Source organism: Perissodus microlepis, chromosome 15 (assembly GCF_051167445.1).
Source record: "Perissodus microlepis isolate ML-2025 ecotype Zambia chromosome 15, ASM5116744v1, whole genome shotgun sequence".
Taxonomy (NCBI): domain Eukaryota; kingdom Metazoa; phylum Chordata; class Actinopteri; order Cichliformes; family Cichlidae; genus Perissodus; species Perissodus microlepis.
This window is the reverse complement of record NC_140475.1, coordinates 28,139,790-28,163,301: the sequence shown is the minus strand read 5'-3', so window position 1 is coordinate 28,163,301 and position 23,512 is coordinate 28,139,790. Positions and strand designations below refer to the sequence as shown.

The following is a 23,512-nucleotide window of genomic DNA, read 5'->3' as shown; positions in this document are numbered from 1 at the left end:
AGGCTTGAATTCTCCGAGTTCAGCCTTAATGCCTTATCACCAAACAAATTTCCTCATATTTTCATGACAGATTTAATCACTGCCTTGCTTCAGCAGTCTGTGTGTTATTAATTAACTCTGTTTACAGGTGATTTGTCAGCTTGAGTAATATCTCATTGTAGCAGCATTGGTATTAATACAGTGCTTTTTTTCCTCCCCCTTGTATTTTGCGTCACCCTACAACTATTCGAAACGGTTGCCTGGTGCTCCCTAACCCTGGTTGTGCCAGAGGTCCCTTCTGGCTAAATGAGACTTCTTCCTCCCCGCTGTTGCCAAGCACTGCTCCTAGGGGTTGAGTACTCTCACTCCACACACTGTAAACAAACAGCAGCTACTTGAGGAAAAGCAGAACGAGAGTTGAACCAACCAACTGGCTGCGTGAAAGGATGAAGCATGCTTTAATGCTACTGCATACTGCACTAATAGCACAAAGGGGCTTCATTATCTGGACAGTTGGTCGTTGATGAGTCCTGTAGGCTGTCACCTTTCGCTTCAGCTTGTTTATCAGCTTGCCCACTCTGTTACGTAAGTGTGTAAGTTTGGCTCCTGAAGTGGCCTACTTTTTGATACAAAGATGTAAATGATTTTGTAAAAGAGGGCCGCGTCCCTAAGTACTGGGTTTACAGATCCTCTGTGGGGCGGAGAGTGTTTATTTTCCCCTGGCTCCCGATCCATTTATGAAACTGTCCAAATGGAACTGATTAATTTCACTGGCTGCATTTGAGGGGAAATCTTAATTTGGGGGATGTGAAAAGGAATTTGGTGCATGCTTCACTAACTTTGGTGCATATTTCAATCAATTTATTACATCTCCTTATGTCACTGTGGTCTGCTGCTCTTTGAATCAGTCCCTCTTGCACTCATGTTTCTACTTTTCAGCTTTTTCTTCCATTAGACACGTGAACTTATTTACATCAAACTTCATTTTTGCATGCTCATTTTGCATTTTGAAGGCACTGGCACTCACTCAGGTCTTTTACAGAACATTCAAGAGGTTAAAAAAAAAAAAAAGAGTACGTTCAGGCTAGGCATATTAATTCACTTAGGTCTGTTTAGAATTTGAAAGAGGGGCTGAACTCCTCGGGCCTTTGAAGAGACGTTTGTCTTTGTGTTTGCCGATCGTGGGGGTGTCATGTTGTGGGCATGAATAGCAGATCTCATTATTAGTGCTGTTTCTATGGCAACAAAATACGTTTGCCAGTCAGATCTGAGTCTGCCAAGCCAGAGGGTTCACATTCACTCAAACACCCAGGGAGACAGTTTGACAACAAGCATTACTGCATCTTACTGCACGACAAGGTAAACTTCAAAAACATGGGCCCACTGATATTTTTTGCCCTCTGAGAAAACGTACAGAGGTTTTCCGATGCATTCTATATCCTCTGGTAATTCAGAGACTTAAAACCACTGTGCTTACAACTGCAAATTATATGCAAGAAGTTGAGTTAGCAAATGGTCTGAAGAGCAGTGAGAAAAATACATCGGCCTTTATGTGTTGCATCCTAGATGCTGTGCCGCGAGCCCTGTGGCAAAAGCCTCAACCACACTTCTTCATGCTCCACATTCCTTTCTGAAGAGGAAAACACAGATAACAGCACTCAAAGCTGTTTTAATTACTCATTGTAGCAATGCATCCTGTGACTCTGAAGGGTGTTGTATGCATTGGTGGCCATTCAGCTTAAGGGGCCTCCTAATTCCACTCTGATCCATCTAATTTTCAGCTGGGGGAGTAAGCAACCGCTGTCAGCCAACAGGCTCAGAAAAATCCAGTGAACACTATAAAATTAACAATTTGTTAATTAAATGTCAATGTTGAGCGTCTAGTTTTCTGTGCTGTAGTAACTACTGTTATATTTACTAAGTGAAAATGTAATAGGTTAATCTTTCCCTATTTCCCATCCCAGCTATATACTGTTTTCACAGTGGACCAGTTTCACATGTTGACGTCTGAATATGTGTGAGCCAACAGCCTCCTAATTTTCTGTTTGGGAGATGCTTGGCACTGTGTGACATCATAGAGGGGATATCCCTAATATGGTCAACAGTGGCACATGGCACTGGGAGCACAGAAGGCCCACTTGCCTGCTGTGGGGGGCAACAAGTGAGTAAGCTGCTTAAAGTGAGTGTAGCCTTAAAGAAAGTTAGGCTAGATCATCTTATTTCAAGCAAAGAATGAACTGAAGGGCTGCACCAAGGCCCAGTATAAGATAACTAGGGATTATTCTGAGCAGTGAATCATGCAAAGCTACTCTAGTAGCCTTTAGTAATAACATCTTTACAAAAATACTTTTTTCCCACTTTTGCCCAAGTGCTTTCTCTGGGCTCTCTCTGTATCATTGTAGGCGTCTTTACCTTACAATATAAGGTGCCTTGTGGTGACTGTTGTTGGGATTTGGCGCCAGATATATATATAAAACTGAATGGAATGCTCTCTGTGCTGCCCTATTAACAAAGGCAAAAATAAATCTAAAAAAAGGAAGTCAGTGTTCTTGTTCAGTTTGCACTATTTCATCACTTGAAAGTGGTCAGGAGAAGGACTAATCAATTTTGGATCAAACTACTATATCTGTGAAAAACTTCACGTCACGTGTTTTTAGTTCTCCTCACCTGTTCATTGTATTTTAATTTAATTTGTTTATGATTTGTTCTTTGCCAAAGTGAACCTTGCAGCACTTTTGTGAGTGACTCACAGTTCTAAAATGTAACATTTGTGGTTAAACGGTGGTTAAACATCATCTAAATGAATGCTTCTGACCTACCTAACATCGTTGGTCTAGGATGTTTTTAAGGCTTGGACCTAAAAACAAAAAAGAACTCAACCTGTTCTCTTGTTATTGTGAAATGTACTCAGCCTAACAACTAATATAGGATTTCAAAGACCAATATCAATTGGGTGATTTGAAAAGCCACAGCATGTGCTGTGGCTATGGCTTGTGTCCACATAAGTGGCGGCAGTCAGCTTGGTTGGCTAACAAAGCTTTTACTTCTTGGAACTTGTGTGGTTCCAGTTTCTCTCTGGAAACCAGATGAACACACCCAGCTGCTTGAGCGTGTTTGACTCCATTCCTGGGTGTATGATCAGTTGGCTTAAGTGCACTCCCGCAAAATGGCTCACTGACATAGTCATGTGGTTGTGTGCTTCAGTACAAAGACAGGACAGTCAATAACCACTCAACATGTTTCTGCAAAGGGAACCACGGGTATTCTGAACGTATTATCAGTCCAACTGTGTGTTAGAACCATTTACATTTATTGTACTTCCAAGTTAAAAACAGAGTGATTTTTAGTATATGCAACACCTCGTAATGTTCTGTCTCTTTCTCCCACAGAAACCAGCTAACATCCTGGTGATGGGGGAAGGCCCCGAACGAGGAAGAGTTAAAATTGGTAAAGTAGATTTAAAAAAACATCATTTAAACTGCTTGACTGATTTGAAACTTACACAACCTTTAGGTACTTGTGTCAGCACGAAAGTGGATCAATTAGGTTGTTGACGTGTTTGATTGTCTGATAGCTACAACGTTTAACCTTGTCCAGAGAGGCCGACAGGAAGCTCAGATCAGTCCTGTTGCATAAGCCAGCTGGCCAGGGGAGTGTTGAAGGGTAATGCTGCATTGCTGGCATCTATTTTTAAACCCCGTACTCCCAGTAATAGCATAGAGTGTTGTTCCAGTGCAGCCAGAGTCTTTGCAACTGGTGCTGGTAAAGGTTTTACTTGAATGAACGCCACAAGGCTGCTGTGGTTTAATAAATATGTTTAATATCTTAATAGTTACATGGAGCAGGATGTTCATTTTATTCATTTCCAACTTTCATTCATTCATTTTTTAGGAGAATGTGAACTAAGTATCAGAAATCACATTCATTATCAGGGCTCGCAAAATCGCTAGCCCGACGTCCCGGGGCTAGCGATTTTTCCAGTCGGGCTACCAAAATCTATCTCTGCCCTGCCCGTCGGGCTATCGTAGGAAGGAAAAATATATGTCAATGTTTTTGCATTCTTTCGGAAATGTAGCTGGGTAATTATGTCATTGGCATCGGTGAGCCACTGTCAATATGTGACATATTGAAATCGCGTTTGAATTTGCGCTTGTTTTTTGCTTTCACTTTGCAATCGCGCGAACTGTGTATAGAGAGCGACAGCACTGATTGGTGAGTGATGATAATTTGCGCACCAATTCCTCTGACATCGTCTTATCAATCGTTAGCTTACTATGCAAACATGACAAGTGAAATCTTCCGCAGCAAGCTTAAACATGTGAGAGGTTGATCGCGCAGAGAATCGCTGAGCGTTATGTGAGTGCGTGTGTAAAAGCAGCAGGATATATATTTTAGTTATGCTGAGCCAGGGTGAAGAAGTGACAGCCAAAGAAAAGCTTACCACAAAACGGAAAAGTTATGACAAAGCAGACTATAAGGCAAAAAGAAAGTGCAGCTTTATGGTTTCATGGACAAAAGAATTTCTGTGGCTGCAATATGACAAGCTATATAACCAGGGCTGCACATAAGTGGTCTGCAGGTGCGCATTCGCTGTCAAAATAAAAAACGCGCACAAGATAAGAAGTTGCAACGCGTGTTTGCGTACATAGGATTTTCTGAAGGAGGACAGACATTTGTTTAGAACTCTTAAAGATGTCGAAGAAGCAAGCTCCTTTAAGCAATTACTTTGGTTTTCCTCCACCTCCAAAGAAATGTCAGAAGGAGTCCGAACCACAAAAGAAGCGCGTATTCTCGGAAAAGTGGTTGCAGGAGGTGAGCTGGCTTCAAACAAATGATGAACGCACAGAGATGTGGTGCGGAACGTGCCGTAAAATTCCCACTCTAGCGGACAAAAACAGTGCCGTTTATATGGACGCAAACGCGCGTTGCAACTTCTTATCTGGTGCGCGTCTTTTATTTTGACAGCGAATGCGCACATGCGGACCACTTATGTGCACCCGTGTAAATAACATAATGTTCTGCCGGGTGTGTTGTTGGTTTTCCCTCGATTTCTGAGTCGACAAGCGCCTTTGTTACTGGGACCAGTCATTTTAAGAAAGGCCCCCATTAGAACCCATGAGAAATGCAAGAAATGCATTATTGCTCAGTCTGCAATATCTTTCCCAGAACAAACACCAATTGCAAATAACATACTAAAAATAAACCTGAAAATCAGTTTAAAACAGCGTACTATGTTGCAAAGAGTGAACTACCACTGGCAAAATTTAGCAGTCTTTGCAAACTTCAAAAAGCAAATGGCCTAGATCTTGGTTCCACTTTCCTCTTACCCGTGACTTCAGTGGAAATTTCAAATTCAGGATCTGACACAGACTGATTTATATTCTACACAGTTCTTACAAGTTCATAGAAATTTCTGTTCAATTAGAACCAAGTATTTGAGTTGATGATTGTAATTTTTATACAATGTTGTAATTTGTTTTTCAACAATTTTTTGATTAATGTTTTGTTTCCTTTACAATATTACACTTTAATGTATAATATTGTAAAGGAAACAAAACAGGAAACAAAACATCAATCAAAAAATTGCTCTCTTTTTTATTTGGGCTACTTAAATTTATTTTGGGCTACCAAAAACTGAAGAGTCCCTGCCCGAAGGGCTACCAGGGATTTTGAAATTTTGCGAGCCCTGATTATAATTGTATTTGAATGCACGTTGGTTAAGCGAACAACTTTTTCAGCCTTACTTGTTCCTGTAGATATTGCTTTACAGTCAGTGTTGTATTTTCTGTGAACATTTCATTATGAATCATCATCATCATTAGTATCATTAGTAGGCGAATGCAAAGCTCTGTACAAGGCTCATCCAAGAACAGTGTCAGTGACAAGTTTTACTTTTAATTCTAATTAACATTTTAATTATATTCAGTAAGACCTGAATCTGGCAACTGAGCGCATTATTCATCATGATCTCACCTCACTCAATCTATGACCTCAGAGTTTACTGAGGTCAGCTGAGAGGTGTTTTCCCATCAACTTCTTTGTACAACCAACCAGTTGCCCCCTACTGGCCATTACAAAGAATGCAGATTTAAAGGATTTCTGTATAGGCTTTCCATTTTCAGACTCAGATGCTACCTCCATCTTATACATACAGTCTGTGATCAGTTCTATGATCAGTACAATGCATCTTTAAAGTCATTAAAAAAACTGTGAAATGTCCAATTAGCATTGTCCAGTATTAGCATATTTATTTATTGCGCATATAGAAGTTGGCACAATAAGACTACCCATCTGTGGTATCCATATAAGACTATAATCCCACTTCTGTAGATCCCAGAAATGTGACTTGAAAAAAAAAAAACAGAACTCTTGCTCTTGGTGATTGCTCAGGTTTAGTGGCAGCTACAGAGGTGAATGTAAAATGTGGAGGGGTCATGTCCCCCACTTCACCAGTGGAAATAAAGCTGATTCAGAATAAGCTGACTTTAGTCTGTCATTTGTATTTGAGCTACACAGTGTCACATTTTCTTCTTCTCATGCTGTTGCCATTTAAACACGACTAATTTGATAAGGATGGATTTACGTTCCATATTACTCAGTGCACTCATTATTGTGGTGCTTGATTATCCTTACTGCAAGTTTTCTCTGATGTAACTCAAACCAACAGAATGCTGGTGTTTTGAAACTAACCACATTTGATTGATAAGCCAAGGACACTGCACACTCATGGTGGTAGTGAAGCATATCTTGCTTAATGGTGTGCTCCATTCGAAGTGGGAAGTGGGAATTCCAATTTGCAATAGCAGTCCTTCCAATCCCAACTCCACAATCCAAGATGACAGCAGCAACAGCAGGAAAACTTGTAATCTCTGCAGCCACTGGTGTGTGTTTGTGACTGGCTATTTAAAAGCTATACACAGACCACTGACCAGGTTCTAGGGAAGCTGTACCTTATTCTGCTGTCTGTTAGAAAGACACAGGAAGAGAATCTGTTTGTGCCAGTTTCCTGTTAATCTTTACTAGAATAAGGCAGAGTTAAATATTTATGTGTAACTTTTATGTTTTCTGTTAAGGTACTTTTTTAACAGTGGGAAATTGCTCTATTTCTCACATTACCATTTTAGCAAGGGATTTTTTTTTGCTAAAAGGAAAGAATACTGTCTTTTCATGCTAAGTAGAACAGATGTGGTTTGACATTAAAAGCCTGCCTTGTTCAACTTTACAGTTGTGGATGTTTCATATTTAGTTGCGGTGTGAGAAACGCCCGAGGTTCTGTCTAGAACCCGTGGCTCTGACAGCAGCCTTGAACATGCATTTGTATCTCTATCTGATAATGCCTTTGTTTGCTAACTGCGTCTATCTTCTTTCGCACCTTCGGTAGCTGACATGGGTTTCGCCAGACTCTTCAACTCTCCGCTGAAGCCGCTGGCGGACCTTGACCCCGTGGTAGTGACGTTCTGGTACAGGGCCCCGGAGCTGCTGCTGGGGGCCCGGCACTACACCAAAGCTATTGGTGAGTCACACAGATGAAAAAAACGTAACGCTCTGCACCAAGGCAGGACTTTGATCCCTGGCTGTTTGCTTAACTGCATCAGGTTTGTGTTAGTTGACAGAATTAGCTGTGATTTTAGAAGCAGGGTCTCTTGGTTTACATGCACAGCTGATAAGTTCAAAGTACTCATGTGATCCATGTACATCATCAGAATAAATCAATCGTGGAGCACATGTTCTATTATAATCTTAGTATCTTACATCTTCCCACGTCAGTCCATTGAATGGAAGTCGACTTAGGCTGTTAGCAATGACTCACCATTGCATTGTATTCACATCACGTAACATGTAAGTGTCTTGACATACAAAAACAGAACACTTAATTCAAACAAGTTTAAAAGAGGAGCCAACAACTCTCCCTAGTCGGGCTTTGAAAATACATAATAAATAATGCAGTACAACAAGGAAATGGAAAAAAAACAAAAAAAAAAACCCAGACATGCACCAATCAGCTGGCCAGAGTATAGAATCAGCCGATTTTCCAGCTTTCTCCGCCCTGTGTGGTGACCGGCCGGTCAGCCTCACGTGTGTCCGATTATGCGGCAGCCCATTTCACGTATGCACAAAACGTGCAGGGCAGCGCAAACAAATAGATGCACTCCACTGTGTCACAGCCACTGTGGAGGATCCTCACCGTGAGTGTAAAAGTTCTCCAAAGTAGCGACCACCATGAAAATGTTTGTGACGAAAAGACAGATGCCTAAATCATCCATCTAATTTCAGGCAACGTGGCTAAAATTATGACGATGAGTGAAAAAGAGAAAACTGTCGATATTTGGTTATCTGGTGAAGTTATAAACATACTGGAAAAATGATGCGTGTAACTGACATTTCTTTTTCTTTTGTTTGGAAAGGTAACATGCCAGGTAGAGCTGAGCGTACAGCAGCCTGTGTTCATTACATTTTTGCACCTCTTTCCAGTAGCAGGACACTTCATTTTCAGTTGTTTCAGTGAGAGAAAATTGTGCAACCTACAGTTGTTTAGTTTCAGTTGTGTATGCTGTCAGTTCTAATAATGAGGAAAAAAACAGAATTGGTAAGAAATTTTGTTTAGGTAGGTCACGCTTACAGAGAAATGCAGAATCTACATTATAAACATTATACAGAAAAATAAATACATCACATCATCCCAAAAGGTTGATTCTGTTCATCTGGACGTAGCATTTTCAATGCAGGTAGTTAAGCAGTAACAAGTAACACTAACATCAATATTCCAGCAGAAAAAAATGACTTCCTGTAATCCAGGAAGATTTAGCCATTGTAGCTAGTGTATCTCCACAATAATGAGATTAAGTGTTGTCTGTTTACATGTGTGCGTGCCTCAGACATCTGGGCGATTGGCTGCATCTTTGCGGAGCTGCTAACATCGGAGCCCATCTTTCACTGTCGCCAGGAAGACATCAAGACCAGTAACCCATTCCATCACGACCAGCTGGACAGGATATTTAGTGTCATGGGTTTCCCTGCAGGTCTGCACACACACACACACACACACACACACACATATACAAGAGATTGTTTAGTGTATCGATAAAAGTGTTAACTTAGTCACGTGCTTGTGTCTTTCACAGATAAAGACTGGGAAGACATCAGGAAGATGCCAGAGTACCCCACACTGCAAAAAGACTTCAGGAGGACGACGTGGGTGGCCGCTCTAATGACCTCTCTATAATCGGGGGGCTTGTAGACTTGTAAATGAAATATCACATATGCTGTCATTTATCATCCAACAGGTATGCAAACAGCAGCTTAATCAAATACATGGAGAAGCATAAAGTGAAACCAGACAGCAAGGTGTTCTTGTTGGTAAGTGCACACACACATATATCTTAGTTCAGTTACTTTAGAGGCATTATGTCCATTTCCTGGTGACCAACCCTAACTGTAACTGCTAACTAATTAACCATTAAACTCACCTTAAAAGTAATAAACTTTAAAGGGTCATGGACTGGGCTGTTATTCCCCAAATGAGGTGCAGGTGCACACAGTATAACTATGTAAACACGTGTACTAATACTATTAATACTTAATAAAATCGTCTTATTTTGAAAGTCCACTAATCAGGAAGCCCTGGCCCCACCTTTTTTTTTTTGTATTTTCCTATCATACACTGATCACGTGTGTGTGTGTGTGTGTGTGTGTGTGTGTGTGTGTGTGTGTGTGTGTGTGTGTGTGTGTGTATAGATCTTGTAACCATGTGTATTTTTCTGCCTTCAGCTCCAAAAGCTCCTCACAATGGACCCGACTAAAAGAATCACATCAGAGCAGGCGCTGCAGGACCCGTACTTCCTAGAGGACCCATTACCAACCACTGAGTGAGCCTTAGTAAACTTTTGCAAACTTTAATCAACCTTGTCCTGGTTCACACAGTGTTTCGTGTTGGTGCTTCAATCACTAATTTCATCTGTTTTCTTCTAGCGTGTTTGCTGGCTGTCAGATCCCCTACCCCAAACGAGAATTTCTTAATGAAGACGAGCCAGAGGAGAAAACAGAAAAGGTAAGTGTTATCCAGTTATCCTGTGCCTTAGACTGTAAGGCCGCTGCCTTACAGATAACTTCACTGGCAGCGAATGCAGCTTTTAGGTTATCGCTAATAGTTACATGGCTACATTAACACCTCAGAAACATCCTCATAAAGATTGGGATGTCAGTCTTTGAGATGCTTTGTTGTGCTACTGTTCATGTGCTAAGCTGTTAGTGAGTGAAAGGGCTGTGTCCCCGCTTGTCTGCAGCAGTGCTGTGCGAAGCTGCGTGTGAAGACGGCACGGTTTGTGGCACTGCTAATGTGCGAATACCTAAGCTGATATTAATGTTTAGCACTAGAGTATAGATATTTGGACAACCCTTCTTGGTATATGTACTGCCTGCAGTATCTGCATGGTTAAAAAAATACAAGTACCGTCACATTTTCAGAAACTAAAACATCGATCGGTATTGTGTCAGTTCACTTAACGTCCCATCTTAAGTTAGTTGTCAATGGGGTCTAATGTGGCAGTTTTTGGTGTATTTTATGGGTTAATGTGCGGCTGTCCCACCTCACAAAATCTTGCATTTATTTTTCAGGCTTTTTCTATAGAAATTTTGGGGACTGTTAAATTGATAAAGTCTTAATGTACAGCTTTTCACTAGTGGATTGTACTTTTGCTATTCCAAGTGGTAGCTCCAAATGTGTCCAGGCACTCTCCCTTTCAGCCATAGAGAACAGATATTGTTATCTACTGGAGTGATATGAGGTTATAGTACTACTGGTTCTTAGAAAGCAGCATCTTAGTTGAGTCGACGGTGTCCCTTGAGTTATTTTTACAGTGTAATAACTCAGCGCAGGCATTTAGCGGCGACTTTGCCAGAGGTAGGGACACACTGTACACGGTGTACAGAAGTGCATGAGGAGGCTGACTGTCCTGGCGCTCTGTGTTTCATTGTTGCTTTGCATGCAGCTTAAAAAGCGCAGCCTTTTTTCAAAGGCGCTAAGATTAAGATAAGATTTTTGTTGTGAAATCTAATGAGAGAGTGAGCACTGAGGCAGAGGCCGATGGCTCCATGTGACCGCTGTTCCTTCATCATATTGGTAGCTGCTGGCTGGAAAAGATCTGAGCTTTACACCAGAGAACAGAGTGTTTGAGGAGCTCGGCTTGCACTGTTTTGGTTGGATTTCCTGTCAGCATAAAGTGTGGACATGCACAATCAATAATAGACAACATAAACAAAATAATTTGGCTGCTCCAAATCAGTACAACACCAAAACTGCTGATTGCAGACTGAAGTGAAAGCTGCTGATTTTATGAAATTACATGCAGGATTACGCATCATGCTGTACATTCATACTAAAATACACTAGCCACTATATCTGCCATTATATCTGCCATTATATTGACTAAATGCAGCTTTTCAGATATTTTTGATCCACCATCTTTCATCCTCGCCTGATGAGGCGTGATCTTGCACGGCGCTCCAGATCAAGGACGACTGAATATTATTTTATATTTCTTCCATTTAAAGAAATCGCACCAACAGTTATCATTGTCTCACCAAGCTTCTTGGTGACAGCCTTGTGCAAGTCTGATATCTTTGCTTTGCTCTTGTTCATGGTGGCAGAGAAGCTGGAATGGAAGACATTGATTCTGTGGACACACGGGGACATGTGCAATGTATGGGAAATCCTGCTGGGTTGTAGGGGATCAAATACTTATTTCACTCAGGGAAATGTAAATGTAATCAGCTTCTAGCTTTTCTGGATTTTTGGTTGATATTCTGTCTCTGTTAAAATGAAATAACCATAAAAATTAGAGACTGTTTGTTTGTTTGTAAGTAAGAAAACTGACAAATTCAGCCCACTGTAAGCGGATCATGGGATGTTTTTATTTTCTTTTTTCAAAGAAAAGTACTTGTTGCTTGATTTACCAAGGTTTGTGGCACAGAATTTTCTGCTTGTCTTAATTGTGCTTGATGGTGTTTTAAGGGGTGTCATTTATTTGGATTGAAAGGAGAAAAGATAATTGTGCCGTTGGATGGGACACAGCTGTGAGTGCAGTGCCAAACTTTGGCTGTGTCCTACAACTCTTCACTGGGTCCCTACTGACTGATTTCATGGTCTTATGCTGTCTCTGGAAAGAAACCTGTGCCTACGCTCATTATTCACTTTCTCACGGTAGCTCATATGCTTGTAATCTGCTGTGTTCTTTGTAGAATGATGGTCATTGTTGATGTGACCGCCTTCATTTTTGTATACAAACAAGCGGATTGTTAGGGGATCGCCTCAGAACTTTCCACTCCCATCAGCGCATTTTTGCGACTGTGGCATCATGCTAATTTGTCCCACTTAGTAAGTGTGACCCTAAAAGCCCCGTGGTGGCTTGAAGGTCAACATTCTGCACACTGAATTCCTGAATTGTAGCCATAAACTGATAAATTCACAACTGTGTCAAATTTTTACACCAAATTTCAAATTTTGACTAAATTTTAAACCACATAATTGCCACATAATGAGTCAGAACGTAATGAATGTTTGCACCAGAAACTGGCTGCAGATTTCTGTGAACCATATTTAATCACCTGAGGAAGGACTGAACTGTTCACACAGGGTGTCTCATTCCCTCAACTCAGCCACGCATCCACATCCAAGGGCCATTTGGGGCATCTCTGAGGTATGGCTGCTGGCAGAAACCATAACAATGATTTTGGTCCGTCACTGCAGTCTCGATTTTTGAACTTGAAACCAGACTTAGGGCTTTAGGGCCTGAGCCAGCAGCATAAATGGGCAACAGATTCTCAAAACATGGAAATAGATATGTAATAGCTGCTTTATTAACAATATAGACAGACAGAGAATATGAGCTATCCTTACTGTCTCATCCTCAGATGAGTTAGTATACGTTTCCTTCCTTCCTTTGGCTCATTAGGTTAACATTTCTTGTGGTCTACTTAAGTTTTTTTTAATGCGTCCTTAAAACTCTAAACTCATGTTGTTGAGCTGCATTTCAATCCAGTCATCTGAGTGGGAAAGTGGGTCACAGATGCAGAAAAGAACAACCTACAGCTAAAAATAGAGCGAAATCCTGGTTTCTTGTTTTCAGCAAGAACCCGAGCTCATTCCACACACTCGCTTTTAGCCACAGCGTCTCTCTTTCTCCACTCCATAAATCCCGACCCACTTTCAGCTTTGTGTGTCTTTGTGCAGAACCAGACCCAGCAGCACCAGCAGACAACTGGCCAGGCTCAGGCCCAGAACCAGCAGCAGACAGCAGCCCAGCAGGCCCCCTCCCAGCAGAGCTCTGCTCAAACCAACGGCACCGCCGGAGCCACGGGGGCCACCACTGCAGCGCTACAGCACGGTCAGGACCAGGGGCCACCCAACAAGAAACCTCGGATCGGACCCTCTGGGGCCTCCTCAGGCACTGGGGTGCTACAGTCAGATTACCAGGTCAGTACAATATTATAGAACAAACACCAACACCAACATTTTCTGGTGAAACTGTTCATTTGTCTGTACTTTAAAACTCTATTAAATGAATGGTAAATGGCCTGTATTTGTCCCTAAGGACCTCAAAGCGCTTTACACATCCAGTCATCCATCCATTCACACACTGGTGATGGCAAGCTACATTGTAGCCACAGCCACCCTGGTGCGCACTGACAGAGGCGAGGCTGCCGAGCACTGGCGCCACCGGGCCCTCTGACCACCACCAGTAGGCAACAGGTGAAGTGTCTTGCCCAAGGACACAATGACCGAGACTGTCCGAGCCAGGGCTCGAACCGGCAACCTTCCGATTACAAGGCGAACTCCCAACTCTTGAGCCACGATCGCCCGAGAAATGAGTTCATTATAATCATCTCCTGCTCCAGACTTTCATTCTTGGACTCTATTAGTTGCATGAGTAGCTGTGCATGAGTTCCAAGTTCTCCTTTGTAGTGTTATTCTGGCACAAACGTGAGTTTATCATCTGACTGAAACAAGCTGTTTTAGCTGTCTTCCTCGTCCCTTCAAACTAACTGTGTCCTGATTGGAAGGTGAGTGCAGCTTCTGTGCTCATAGTACCTGAACCCTGAAACGATCATAAAAAAACTGTCTTAAACCTAGTGTTTAGAGCAGGTTGAAGGCTTGTTTAATATGAACATCCCTCAGTGTAACAGTATATGTGAAGAAAAATATATATAAAAGCATAAAAGGTCGACCACAGCAGGATGTACCATTCCAGCACTGAAAATGAGACACTCCAAACTCCTGTTTGAGTTCAGTTTGATTGCAAGTACGTGCTTTAAGAAACTAACATGATCTTCAGAAGGAAAAAAACCTGCGTTAGGCAGTTAGGATAGGGAAATCTAAACGTATTAAGACATGAACCAACATGTTGTTGGGCTGAGAATGCTTACAGAGTGCTGCAGGCTAAAAAATGTATACTCAAACACTCAGATACCAGACAACAACAAGATGTTGTTTAAATGATAAGGACTGTACAGAGCTGATATCAAATCACAGTGGAGCCTGTGAGCTTTTGTTTTCTGCTCAGGCGCCTCCTGTATCGCCGGCTCAGCTCTTATCATGAGGCCAAAGAGACAACAGCTCTCGGCCTGTGATGAAGTGAAGCTGGATGCCAAAGTTTGGCATATGACATATTTTGACTTTCAAGGAGAACCCGACTGCTGCAGAAAATAAATGTGATCAGCAACGTATGGGGTTAGCTCAGGTTTGAGCGTTACATGACCGCAGGAGCAGGGAGATCATGTGTCAGTACTTAACAGAGCACGGTGTGATCTAAGTGACCGCTTTGACCTCTCCTGCTTCTGTATCAGCGAGGCACACAAGTATATTGCATACAGAGATATGCCTAGTTGCAAGTGACACAGCTGGTGGCTGTCAGGCCTCAGTTGATGTATAAATAAACTGTCGCAGTGGTCAGACACATCACGAGTGTGGCTATAGCTGCTACTGTCAGTGTCATACTTTTTCCCTTTATTGATCTCTATCCACATATATTCCACCATGCACCACCCACCGATCATTTCCCTAATCTAGAACAGTGTAGCCAAGAACCCACAACTGTGGTATGGAGGCATGCAAACAGTTGAGGTCTCAGATTCTCAAAGCAATATCCAGATCGTTGAAATTTCAGCACCAGTACTTTTTACAGTCCATGTCTCCAAGCGTGTAAATGAGGCTTTTTTTTTTCATTACTAGTGAAATAATCCCAGAGCCACTGAACACACAGGGAAATATCATAATCCCAATTTTTTGAAATCCATGTGGAAAACAGCTTATGAGGAAAGGTTAATTAGCTGCAGACAACTGAATCTGGAAGGAAGTGGCGCTCATTAGCGCAATGTCTGGATGTAGCCTTAAAAACACAATATGTGCCTGCACACCTCCAGAGTCACTGTTTGAATGTTTGCTGATAAGAAGTCTGGTGATTTAGTGACTGCGTCTCCACTTCTCTCTCTCTTTCAGCACTCTGGCTCCCGCCTTGGTTACCAAAGCAATGTCCAAGGTTCCACTCAACCCCAGAGCACCATGGGATACTCATCATCAACCCAGCAGAGCTCCCAGTACTCCCACCAGACCCACCGTTACTGAGGATCCTTGTCACTCCCTAACCAGCAGAGGAGTCAAGCTCCTCCTTGTCTTCAGCCAACCCTCAACAACCTCAGCTCCACGGCTCCCGTGTCCCGGTTGGACCCTTGTCCCTTCATTACATCATTCCAACTCCAGCCATCCTTCTTTTCAAACTGCCCTCACCTTTGACCTTTCGCCCGACAGCCTTCAGCGGCACTGTAACACGAAGGCTGATGAACATAGGAACCAAACGAAATCCAATGAGAAAACAAATTCTGCCTCATCGGCGCGTTGAAACACTTTTAAATCGACTGGGGAAAAAAAAGGTGTAAGATAGATGTCAAGGCGTCTCACACACAGACTCAGAACCGTGGCACTTACAAACACAACGTTCCTCACCAGGAAGAATCGCAGCTGTGTTCAAGTATATTATATAGCACCTTTTTCTATTTGAGTTTTTTTTCTCCTGCTCGTTTGCTAGACTTTTCAAGTTTAACTTGATAGTTGATGTCATTATAAATATTGTTACATACAGAAGCGATCAGATGTGAGGCAACTTAAAAGGAAAAGCCCTTTACTGTCATCTCTAGTGTATTATTATCACGGATAATCAAATGACGATAAGCTAAAGTTTGAGCTAAACCCAACCTTTTAAGAAAAAAGTTTCTACAAAGAAAAAAAACTCAGCTTTTAAGCTGATGTCATTGCAGGGAAATATAAAAACAATTAACTTAAATCTTGATATTATAGGGTTTCTATATTTAGAAGTGTTTATCTAGATTTGGATTTGGAATGTAAGAAAAGCAGTTGTCTTTTTACAGCTTCTGTATAATGTGATCACGCCATCACTTTTAGAAGTAAGAACCATTTAACAGCTGAGCTTTGCTTCCTGTGATGGCAGCGTCTTCGGGAGGTTTTGACACCTCTTGTTGGTGGCCGGCAGCTCCGGAGTGCGTTCTTGTTTGCTGGTTTTCACTTTGCTGTGACACCTGTGTTATTTTGGACCCTTGAAACATTTAAGGTTTCTGAAGATGCGCATAATCGTACAGGGCAGCTAAACAGTACGCTACCCCCCTCCGACATATGCTTCTTGAGACTGTTACTGCCTGATGTCAGATTGTTTTTTTTAAGGTTTTATTGTTATCTCTGTTGTCCCGTGGGCGTGTATGAGCGTGTGCACGTGTGTGTGTGTGTACAGTATGTTTTTTATGCATGTTGTTTATCCTTTTACTTACTAGAACTGCACTGACCACTGAACCGATCTGCAAAGAGCTGGAACAAATGTGAGGCTCGCCCTCTTCCACTTCACCCTTGCGGTGCCACACTGAGTAGGCAGGTAGAGACTGGGGTACATTCAAAGACAATGGGTGCTTTCTTTAGTACATGCATGGAGGTATGAGCAACTTATTTACATTTTTATATCCAGTGTATACAACCCGTTGTATGCCTGAGTTCATTTTGAATTAATGAATCAACTTGTGAGAAAAGTGAAATGAAGGACATTTAATAAGTGCTACAATTGAAGAAGCTGTGAGGGAAACACTCTAGTTTCTCGCTGAGACTTAAATGACCAGGTTGATATGCCCACTCCCACCCTCTGTGTTCTGACAAGTAGTTCTCTAGTCAGAACACAGTGTTGAATATAGTATATATGTCAATTAAATAAGTTTTGTAGTGTATAACACTCCCAGGGTTGCCGTACTCCTGTTCCCTGTGCAGGAATTGCCTTTTTTTAATATCGTTATGAACAAGGGACAGCAAAACTGTTGGGTCAAATATGAATGTCAATCTCAATGGAGCCTGTGTCTGTACTGAGACACCCTCCAGTCATTTGGCACCCCTTCACCCAAGTTCTGACTGGTGTTTTTGACAACGCTTTTCATCCTAGTCAAATCAATGTATGTTGCTCTGTGCAACCTGAGTCTATCATGTGGGTGGTACCAAGCCAAGTTGTGAGACATGAATGCCTTTCAGTGCTAGAAATTCAGCAAAATTGTTCTTCCGAAATGTAGAAAGTGAAAAAGTCACAATAAATGTCACAATAAATGTATTACATTGTTAGTAGTGCAACCTGCCAACTACTATTATTACCACTATATTACTATTATAATCAATATAATTCTCAACATTGCCTGTATCTTTAGTGTAGAGCCATTCCTGGTAGCTAATTAGCTTAGCCTAGCATAAATCCTGGAAACACTAAAGGAGCTAGCATGGGGCTATTAGAGGATAACAGCTTTTCTTAAGCTCATGGGTTTTGTTTTTTTAAAGCTAATGATGTTATATGTGGACATTTTAATACGTTTACTATTTATTTTTTTAAACTACTTCTCAGAACAACTTATCTGTATGACACTTTAAACTTCAGTGTTTTGTGTAGGTCAAACTAGTGATGTATAACATGCTAACTTATGAGCTAAAATGTGCTTGTAGCCTGTAATAAATAAATAAATACAATAATACTAATAACAAAAATAAAATAAAAAAAGATCCAGGCTAGTTGTTTCCCCCTATTTCCAGTCTTTATGCTAAGCTAAACTGATGGGCTGCTAGTAACATTTTTAAATTTTGCTGCAGACATGAGTGTGATATCAGTGTTTTTATCTAACTCTTGGTAATGAGCAAAACATAATGGCTGCATTACCACAAATCTGTTTTTCTTTCTTAAGCACAAAGTCTTCTTTTTCAAGTAATACTTCATTACATTTCAGGAGATCATATTGATCATATCTTATTTTTTTAAAACACAAACCAATTTGTCTTCAGTATTTTTGAAAATCAGATTTTTTTATATGGGGATTTTCCTTTTCAGAATTTCTTTCAGGTGTTTACAGAAAAGTTATTAGGGATCTGTTCACATACAAAATTGTCTTTGAGGCTGTTTTTCACTGTTAGAAGTGGCAATGCGCAGCATGGACTAGTTAAAATTATTATGCAGATTATTATCTGCACCACAATATATTGTTAAAAAAAAAAAAAAAAGAAAAAAAATGCTACCTACACAGTATGTAACACTATGAACTAGTTCATAGGTATGTTTACCTTTGATACTTACAGTAAACTTTGCTAAAAGCATTTCTAGTATTAATTTTACGGGTTATAATACTAACAATACAACAGTAAGAGCAAGTCTTCTCTTTTCATATCCTCCTGACAACTTGCTCCATCATGAATGACCACCCTGCATGCTGTGTTAAAGAATGCACCCAGTTATTTGACTAACTGCATTTGCCCCCATACAGAGGAAAAGAGACATTGTGTTTATTGCATGTGTGACCTGCAGTTTGATTAGGAAACACTGACACCTTGTGGCTGGAAAGAGAACTGGACCTCTGTCCTTATCAAAGCTGTAATAATACAAATAGATAATGGTGTTAGGGATTTTTTTTATTAATCAGAACATGCAAGATATGTGTGTATAATGAAAATAATTGTATTTCTGTGTCCAGTTATGGTTCACTGATGCTTAAAAGTACCCACCCGCGTTACATTAGTAACATCATTAGAATTTTACCACTGAATAGAACTTTTTTTAAGGCTTTATGTTTCATGCATTGATACTAACCGCAGATAGGTGGGTAGTCTCAGTTCTGCTTATTTTGTTCTGCTAAATTATGCTTATTTAAAGCAAAGTGCATCTGGATGGATCTTGTAACAGGATTCATGTCAAATTTTGACCTAAAATATGTTTGAAATCATGTTTTAAAAAAATATTGTTGATTCTTAAACAAGAGAAAGTCCTTTCTAGTGTTGTAGGTTTGTCACAGTTTTAGTCAGAATTGTCCACAATGTGAAAAAAGTGTGAAAATTTACATACTGCTGGATTTTTCATTTAAAACAGGACATACATAATCTGAGTGTGTGGTTGTTTCTGTAAATGCTCACCATCTACATTTTTAGTGCATACATTGTCTGATGAGATGAGATATGGATACTGTTTAAAATCAAACCTTTTTCAAAATTCAAAGATATAATGTCAGTTAATGTCCCACAGGTCTTTGATAACCCGTATAGAGTTACAGAGCTTAGAGTTTTAGAGGTTTTATGGACTGTTGCCCATTTGGCACAATATCTTTGGTTTCTGAAGAATGTGAGCATGCTAAATAGACCAAAATCCATAAAACAGCTGGATTAACCTAACCCTACCCCTAACCAGAAAGACCCAGGTTAATTTTTTTTCAATTAAAAAATATAGTAATTAGATCCAGATAACTTTGTTTATTATAGTATTTAGTTTTATTTTATTTATTTAGTTTATTCTAAACTGCATTTATTAAAATTATGTAAATGTGTGAAAAAACTGCAAATTTAGTTTGTGGGTTTTTTCCCCACAGCCATTTTTAAAAACAAGCTGCTCAGAGCATGTGTGTCCTGTTTCTAAAGCCCATAGAAAAATCTCCCAGTTATGCCTTTTTTTCCTTCATGTTAAGCGATTCTGAACTGTTCAGTGTTTGCGTGACACAAAGGCAGGATCCTTTATGTTTTAAACTCATTTAAAGCTGCAGTAATTGATATTTTTGGTCTCTTGGGGCAGGAGGACATAAAGCAACATGTAACACCTCCCTATGAATCTTTCAAGAAATTTGGAAGGTGATTAGATGAGCAAAATGTCTTTCACCTTCCAAACTATGTCTGCGGAGAGTGTCGTAGCTGAAAAACCATAACAAGCAGCAGTCTGAGGAGCTTGGAAAGCTAGCAGTCAGTCAGCATGTCAATGGTTACACCTTCCTGTTGCCAGGCTAGTATGAAAAATGTGCACATAAAAGGCACACTGGCATTAGTGTTGCTGAGTTGCTTTTGCTGCATGTTAAAAAATGGACATGTTGCCATTCCTTGGTAACTAACATGGAGAAAAACATGCAAGCAGCCTTTTTTTTTAAATGAAAATAAACCAAAACAGTTCAAAGGTCTTTGAGTATTCCATAAGACTGTTTATAATTCTTTCTGGATCCATCACTTTGTGGCCCCTTTAATGGGAAGCATGGTCATTGAAGCTTTTGCTTATCTAAAAATCTTGATTATTGCAGCTTTAAAGAGAAACTTAAAGGAATGCACCTGTACCTAAAATGTCCAGATGAAGTAGCTTTTTGCACTCCGTGTCTTTAGTTCATCTTTACTTCTACTGTTTTCTGACAGACTGGCAGACAGATCCACTGGTTGGGGGGGGGGGGTCAGTGGCACACAGTAGGGATCTAAACCAGCAGTTATTCAAAGGTTTTGGCCTCCCTTTACTGTGCGTATTTGAAGTTGAAGTGAGTAGCAGTGAGGATATGTTGAGACTCTTTGTTGTACATTTCTCTCTCCACACAAACGAGGTGTCACAAGTATTACTAATGAGCATGAGGCTCCAGCAAAAGACAAACTCCTATGCAAAGAAATCCCAGACTAAAGCTTTTACCTGTTTCTAGGTTTTGCAGTTGACAGGTTTTATTATATTTTATTGGGTGATGTGTATTCCTTTCTTGTGAAATACTGAGTACAGTAGACCAAGACAGCTCTCATTTATGTCCTTTTCCTCCCCACAGCATTTTAAAATGTACTCTAAAAGAATTATTGTAAAGAAATGCATATATATATGAATAGTATACAATCATATTTATTTTTTCCATACATGTATTAATAATACCCATGTTTGAACTTTCCTCTGCCTTAACTATAGTAGCTATAGAAAGGGACCTCTGTCAGACAGACCCGCCTTCGCTAGACCATAGTTCTCCTGCTCCTGGTTGTTTCCTCTTCATAAATAAGCTCACGTGGAATGAACGTCTAGTTACTGAATGTGTTCACACCACCTCACTGTACAGTAGAATGAAGGTGACGCCGACGCCTGTGATCGCTCACTGGCTTCTGTTCCACAGTGTTGCTGTCCTTACTTACAGGAATGATAACTAGCGGTCCACGTTTTAGTTTGAGTGGATGGTGCCTTTTTTTTCTTTTTTAAATTTCATCAGCTAAACTTGTCATGGGGTTTTAATTTTGTATTTTCACACTTCCTCTGTCAGTCTTTTATTTTTCTTGTTACTATGTAGCATATTGTTAGCAGCTAAGTATCTATTTGATTTGACTGCAAAGAATCCTGATGCAGGATTGGCTGTTGTTTTCTCTGCTCATAGATATCGTCCTCACACATTACTGAAGCGCAGTTATGTTTTGAAATGCTGTACATAAAAAACATTTTAAGGACTTCTCATTGAGATATAGTAATTGTCTTCTAATGCACTGTCGTTGCTAAAATATCTAGTGGTAAATAAAAAATATGGTATTTAATGTTTTTTAATGTCTCGCTTTAGACACTAAACTTCTGGCAGTGCTATGAAAGTTAGAAGGTAGGTGTGTGCGTGTATGCGTGTGTGTGTGTGTGTGTGTGTGTAAGGACACTTACTTGTACAACGCTTTTATAAAATCTAGTGCACCTCTAGGCTGCCCGTCCTCTCACAATGCCTCTTTTTTGATAGTATTGCATGTGCCTGTCTTTTTCCAATGGAGAACATAAGCACTTACTGTCGCTCTCGCAACACTTTGTACAGGCGGACAGACGCTCCATCTGCAGAGTTGAAAGAAGTGATGCCATTTGCCTTTTTAAAAAAAAAAAAAAAAATTGGCGTAAAAATCACAAAATGTTTCCACTGACCCTCTGTCCCATTGTGGTGGGGGGGGGATTAGAGAGGAAGCTGAAAAGTAACTGTTATTTAAAAACCTTTTTTGTAATTACCATCTGCAAATTTTGACTAAAGCTTTCAATAAAAATCACCTTTATTTTCAAGAGGCTTTTCTTTGCCCAGGTCGCCATTGTAAATAAGAATGTGCTTATAATTACTTGCCTGGTTAAATTAAGGTGACACTGACTTGCTGCGCCACCTTGTGGTACAAATTGGTATTGCAAGTAAGTACGGCACGGTCCTAGTTTAACTTCATTTGTTATCTCTTTAACACATTGCATAGATGTTTTCATGGCAGCTGTTTCTTCACATCCTGTTGAAAGCTTTAGTTAATTTTTGAAGGTTTATAGTGTTTTTGAAAACGGGTATTTACAAAAAGTACCTTTTTACCCCCCCGAGCCACATCAGAGTAATGCTTTGCAGGTTGGGGTGTCTGTCCATTTTTGACATTCTATCTGTATTACGTGAGTGCGTGTGAGCGTGAGTTTGAAATATACATATGGCCTAAATGGTATTGTCTTTTCATAGTGTTTATAGATAAAGCAGCAATAGGTTGGCGAAAAAGCGAAAATCCGAAAAAGTAAAAATTTATTTAGCTGCTTTTAGCAAACTTGTCCAAATTTCACTGTACAAATGACTGTTAAATGAGAAGAAGTCATGTATATTTATTTTATATCCTCTATTATAATAAAAGCCTCTTTTGTCTGAATCTGTTTCGTTGTGCAGTTGTTGGGAGAGTTGCTGCTTGACAGGGCAGCAACGTTGCAGCTGTTAGTATTCACCACTTGGCGGCACCCGAGGGTGTCTGTTTAATGTGCTGCTGAATCATTTTCAGACTATTCCTAATGTCAGTACTCAATATTCATAAACCTAAGTGACTTAGTCATTACAAGACCTAGAGTTTTTCCAGTTCACAAAGTTGTGCATCCATCATGGATTTGATTATTTAATCATTTTTTTTGTTCCAACATCCCATATATTGAATAACAGCATGAGTCAATGGTTTGGACATTCCTCTCATTAAAGGGAAATGATAAGAGATAGGACCATAACAGTCTTATTTTATGCTATAATCTGCTTAGGATGTTAATGCTTTGAATGTGTGCCTGTCCCAGCTGACCTTCAGCACGCTACAACTGGCAAGGTCCATCACATGGACTACTATACCTGTCTGTGGACTGTGGGAGGAAAGTGCAGTACACACATTCACTGGAAAAATGTTCAATGGGGGGGTTCAAGCCAGGAATTTTCTTAAAAACCACTGCACCACAGGTAG

General features: G+C 40.4%; 1 protein-coding gene across 1 annotated transcript in view; it reads left to right on the top strand.

The window, feature by feature from the left end:
- The window catches only part of cdk19 (cyclin dependent kinase 19), a 69,398-nt gene extending 46,453 nt beyond the window's left edge, over positions 1–22,945 (top strand). The window contains exons 5-13 of the mRNA XM_084952125.1: positions 3,369–3,426; positions 7,361–7,492; positions 8,856–8,999; positions 9,102–9,171; positions 9,264–9,336; positions 9,748–9,845; positions 9,949–10,027; positions 13,208–13,450; positions 15,473–22,945. Coding sequence (XP_084808251.1) covers positions 3,369–3,426; positions 7,361–7,492; positions 8,856–8,999; positions 9,102–9,171; positions 9,264–9,336; positions 9,748–9,845; positions 9,949–10,027; positions 13,208–13,450; positions 15,473–15,598 — 1,023 coding nt within the window. The 3' untranslated portion in view covers positions 15,599–22,945. The remainder of the gene's footprint in view (positions 1–3,368; positions 3,427–7,360; positions 7,493–8,855; positions 9,000–9,101; positions 9,172–9,263; positions 9,337–9,747; positions 9,846–9,948; positions 10,028–13,207; positions 13,451–15,472) is intronic.
- Positions 22,946–23,512: the final 567 nt, after the last annotated feature.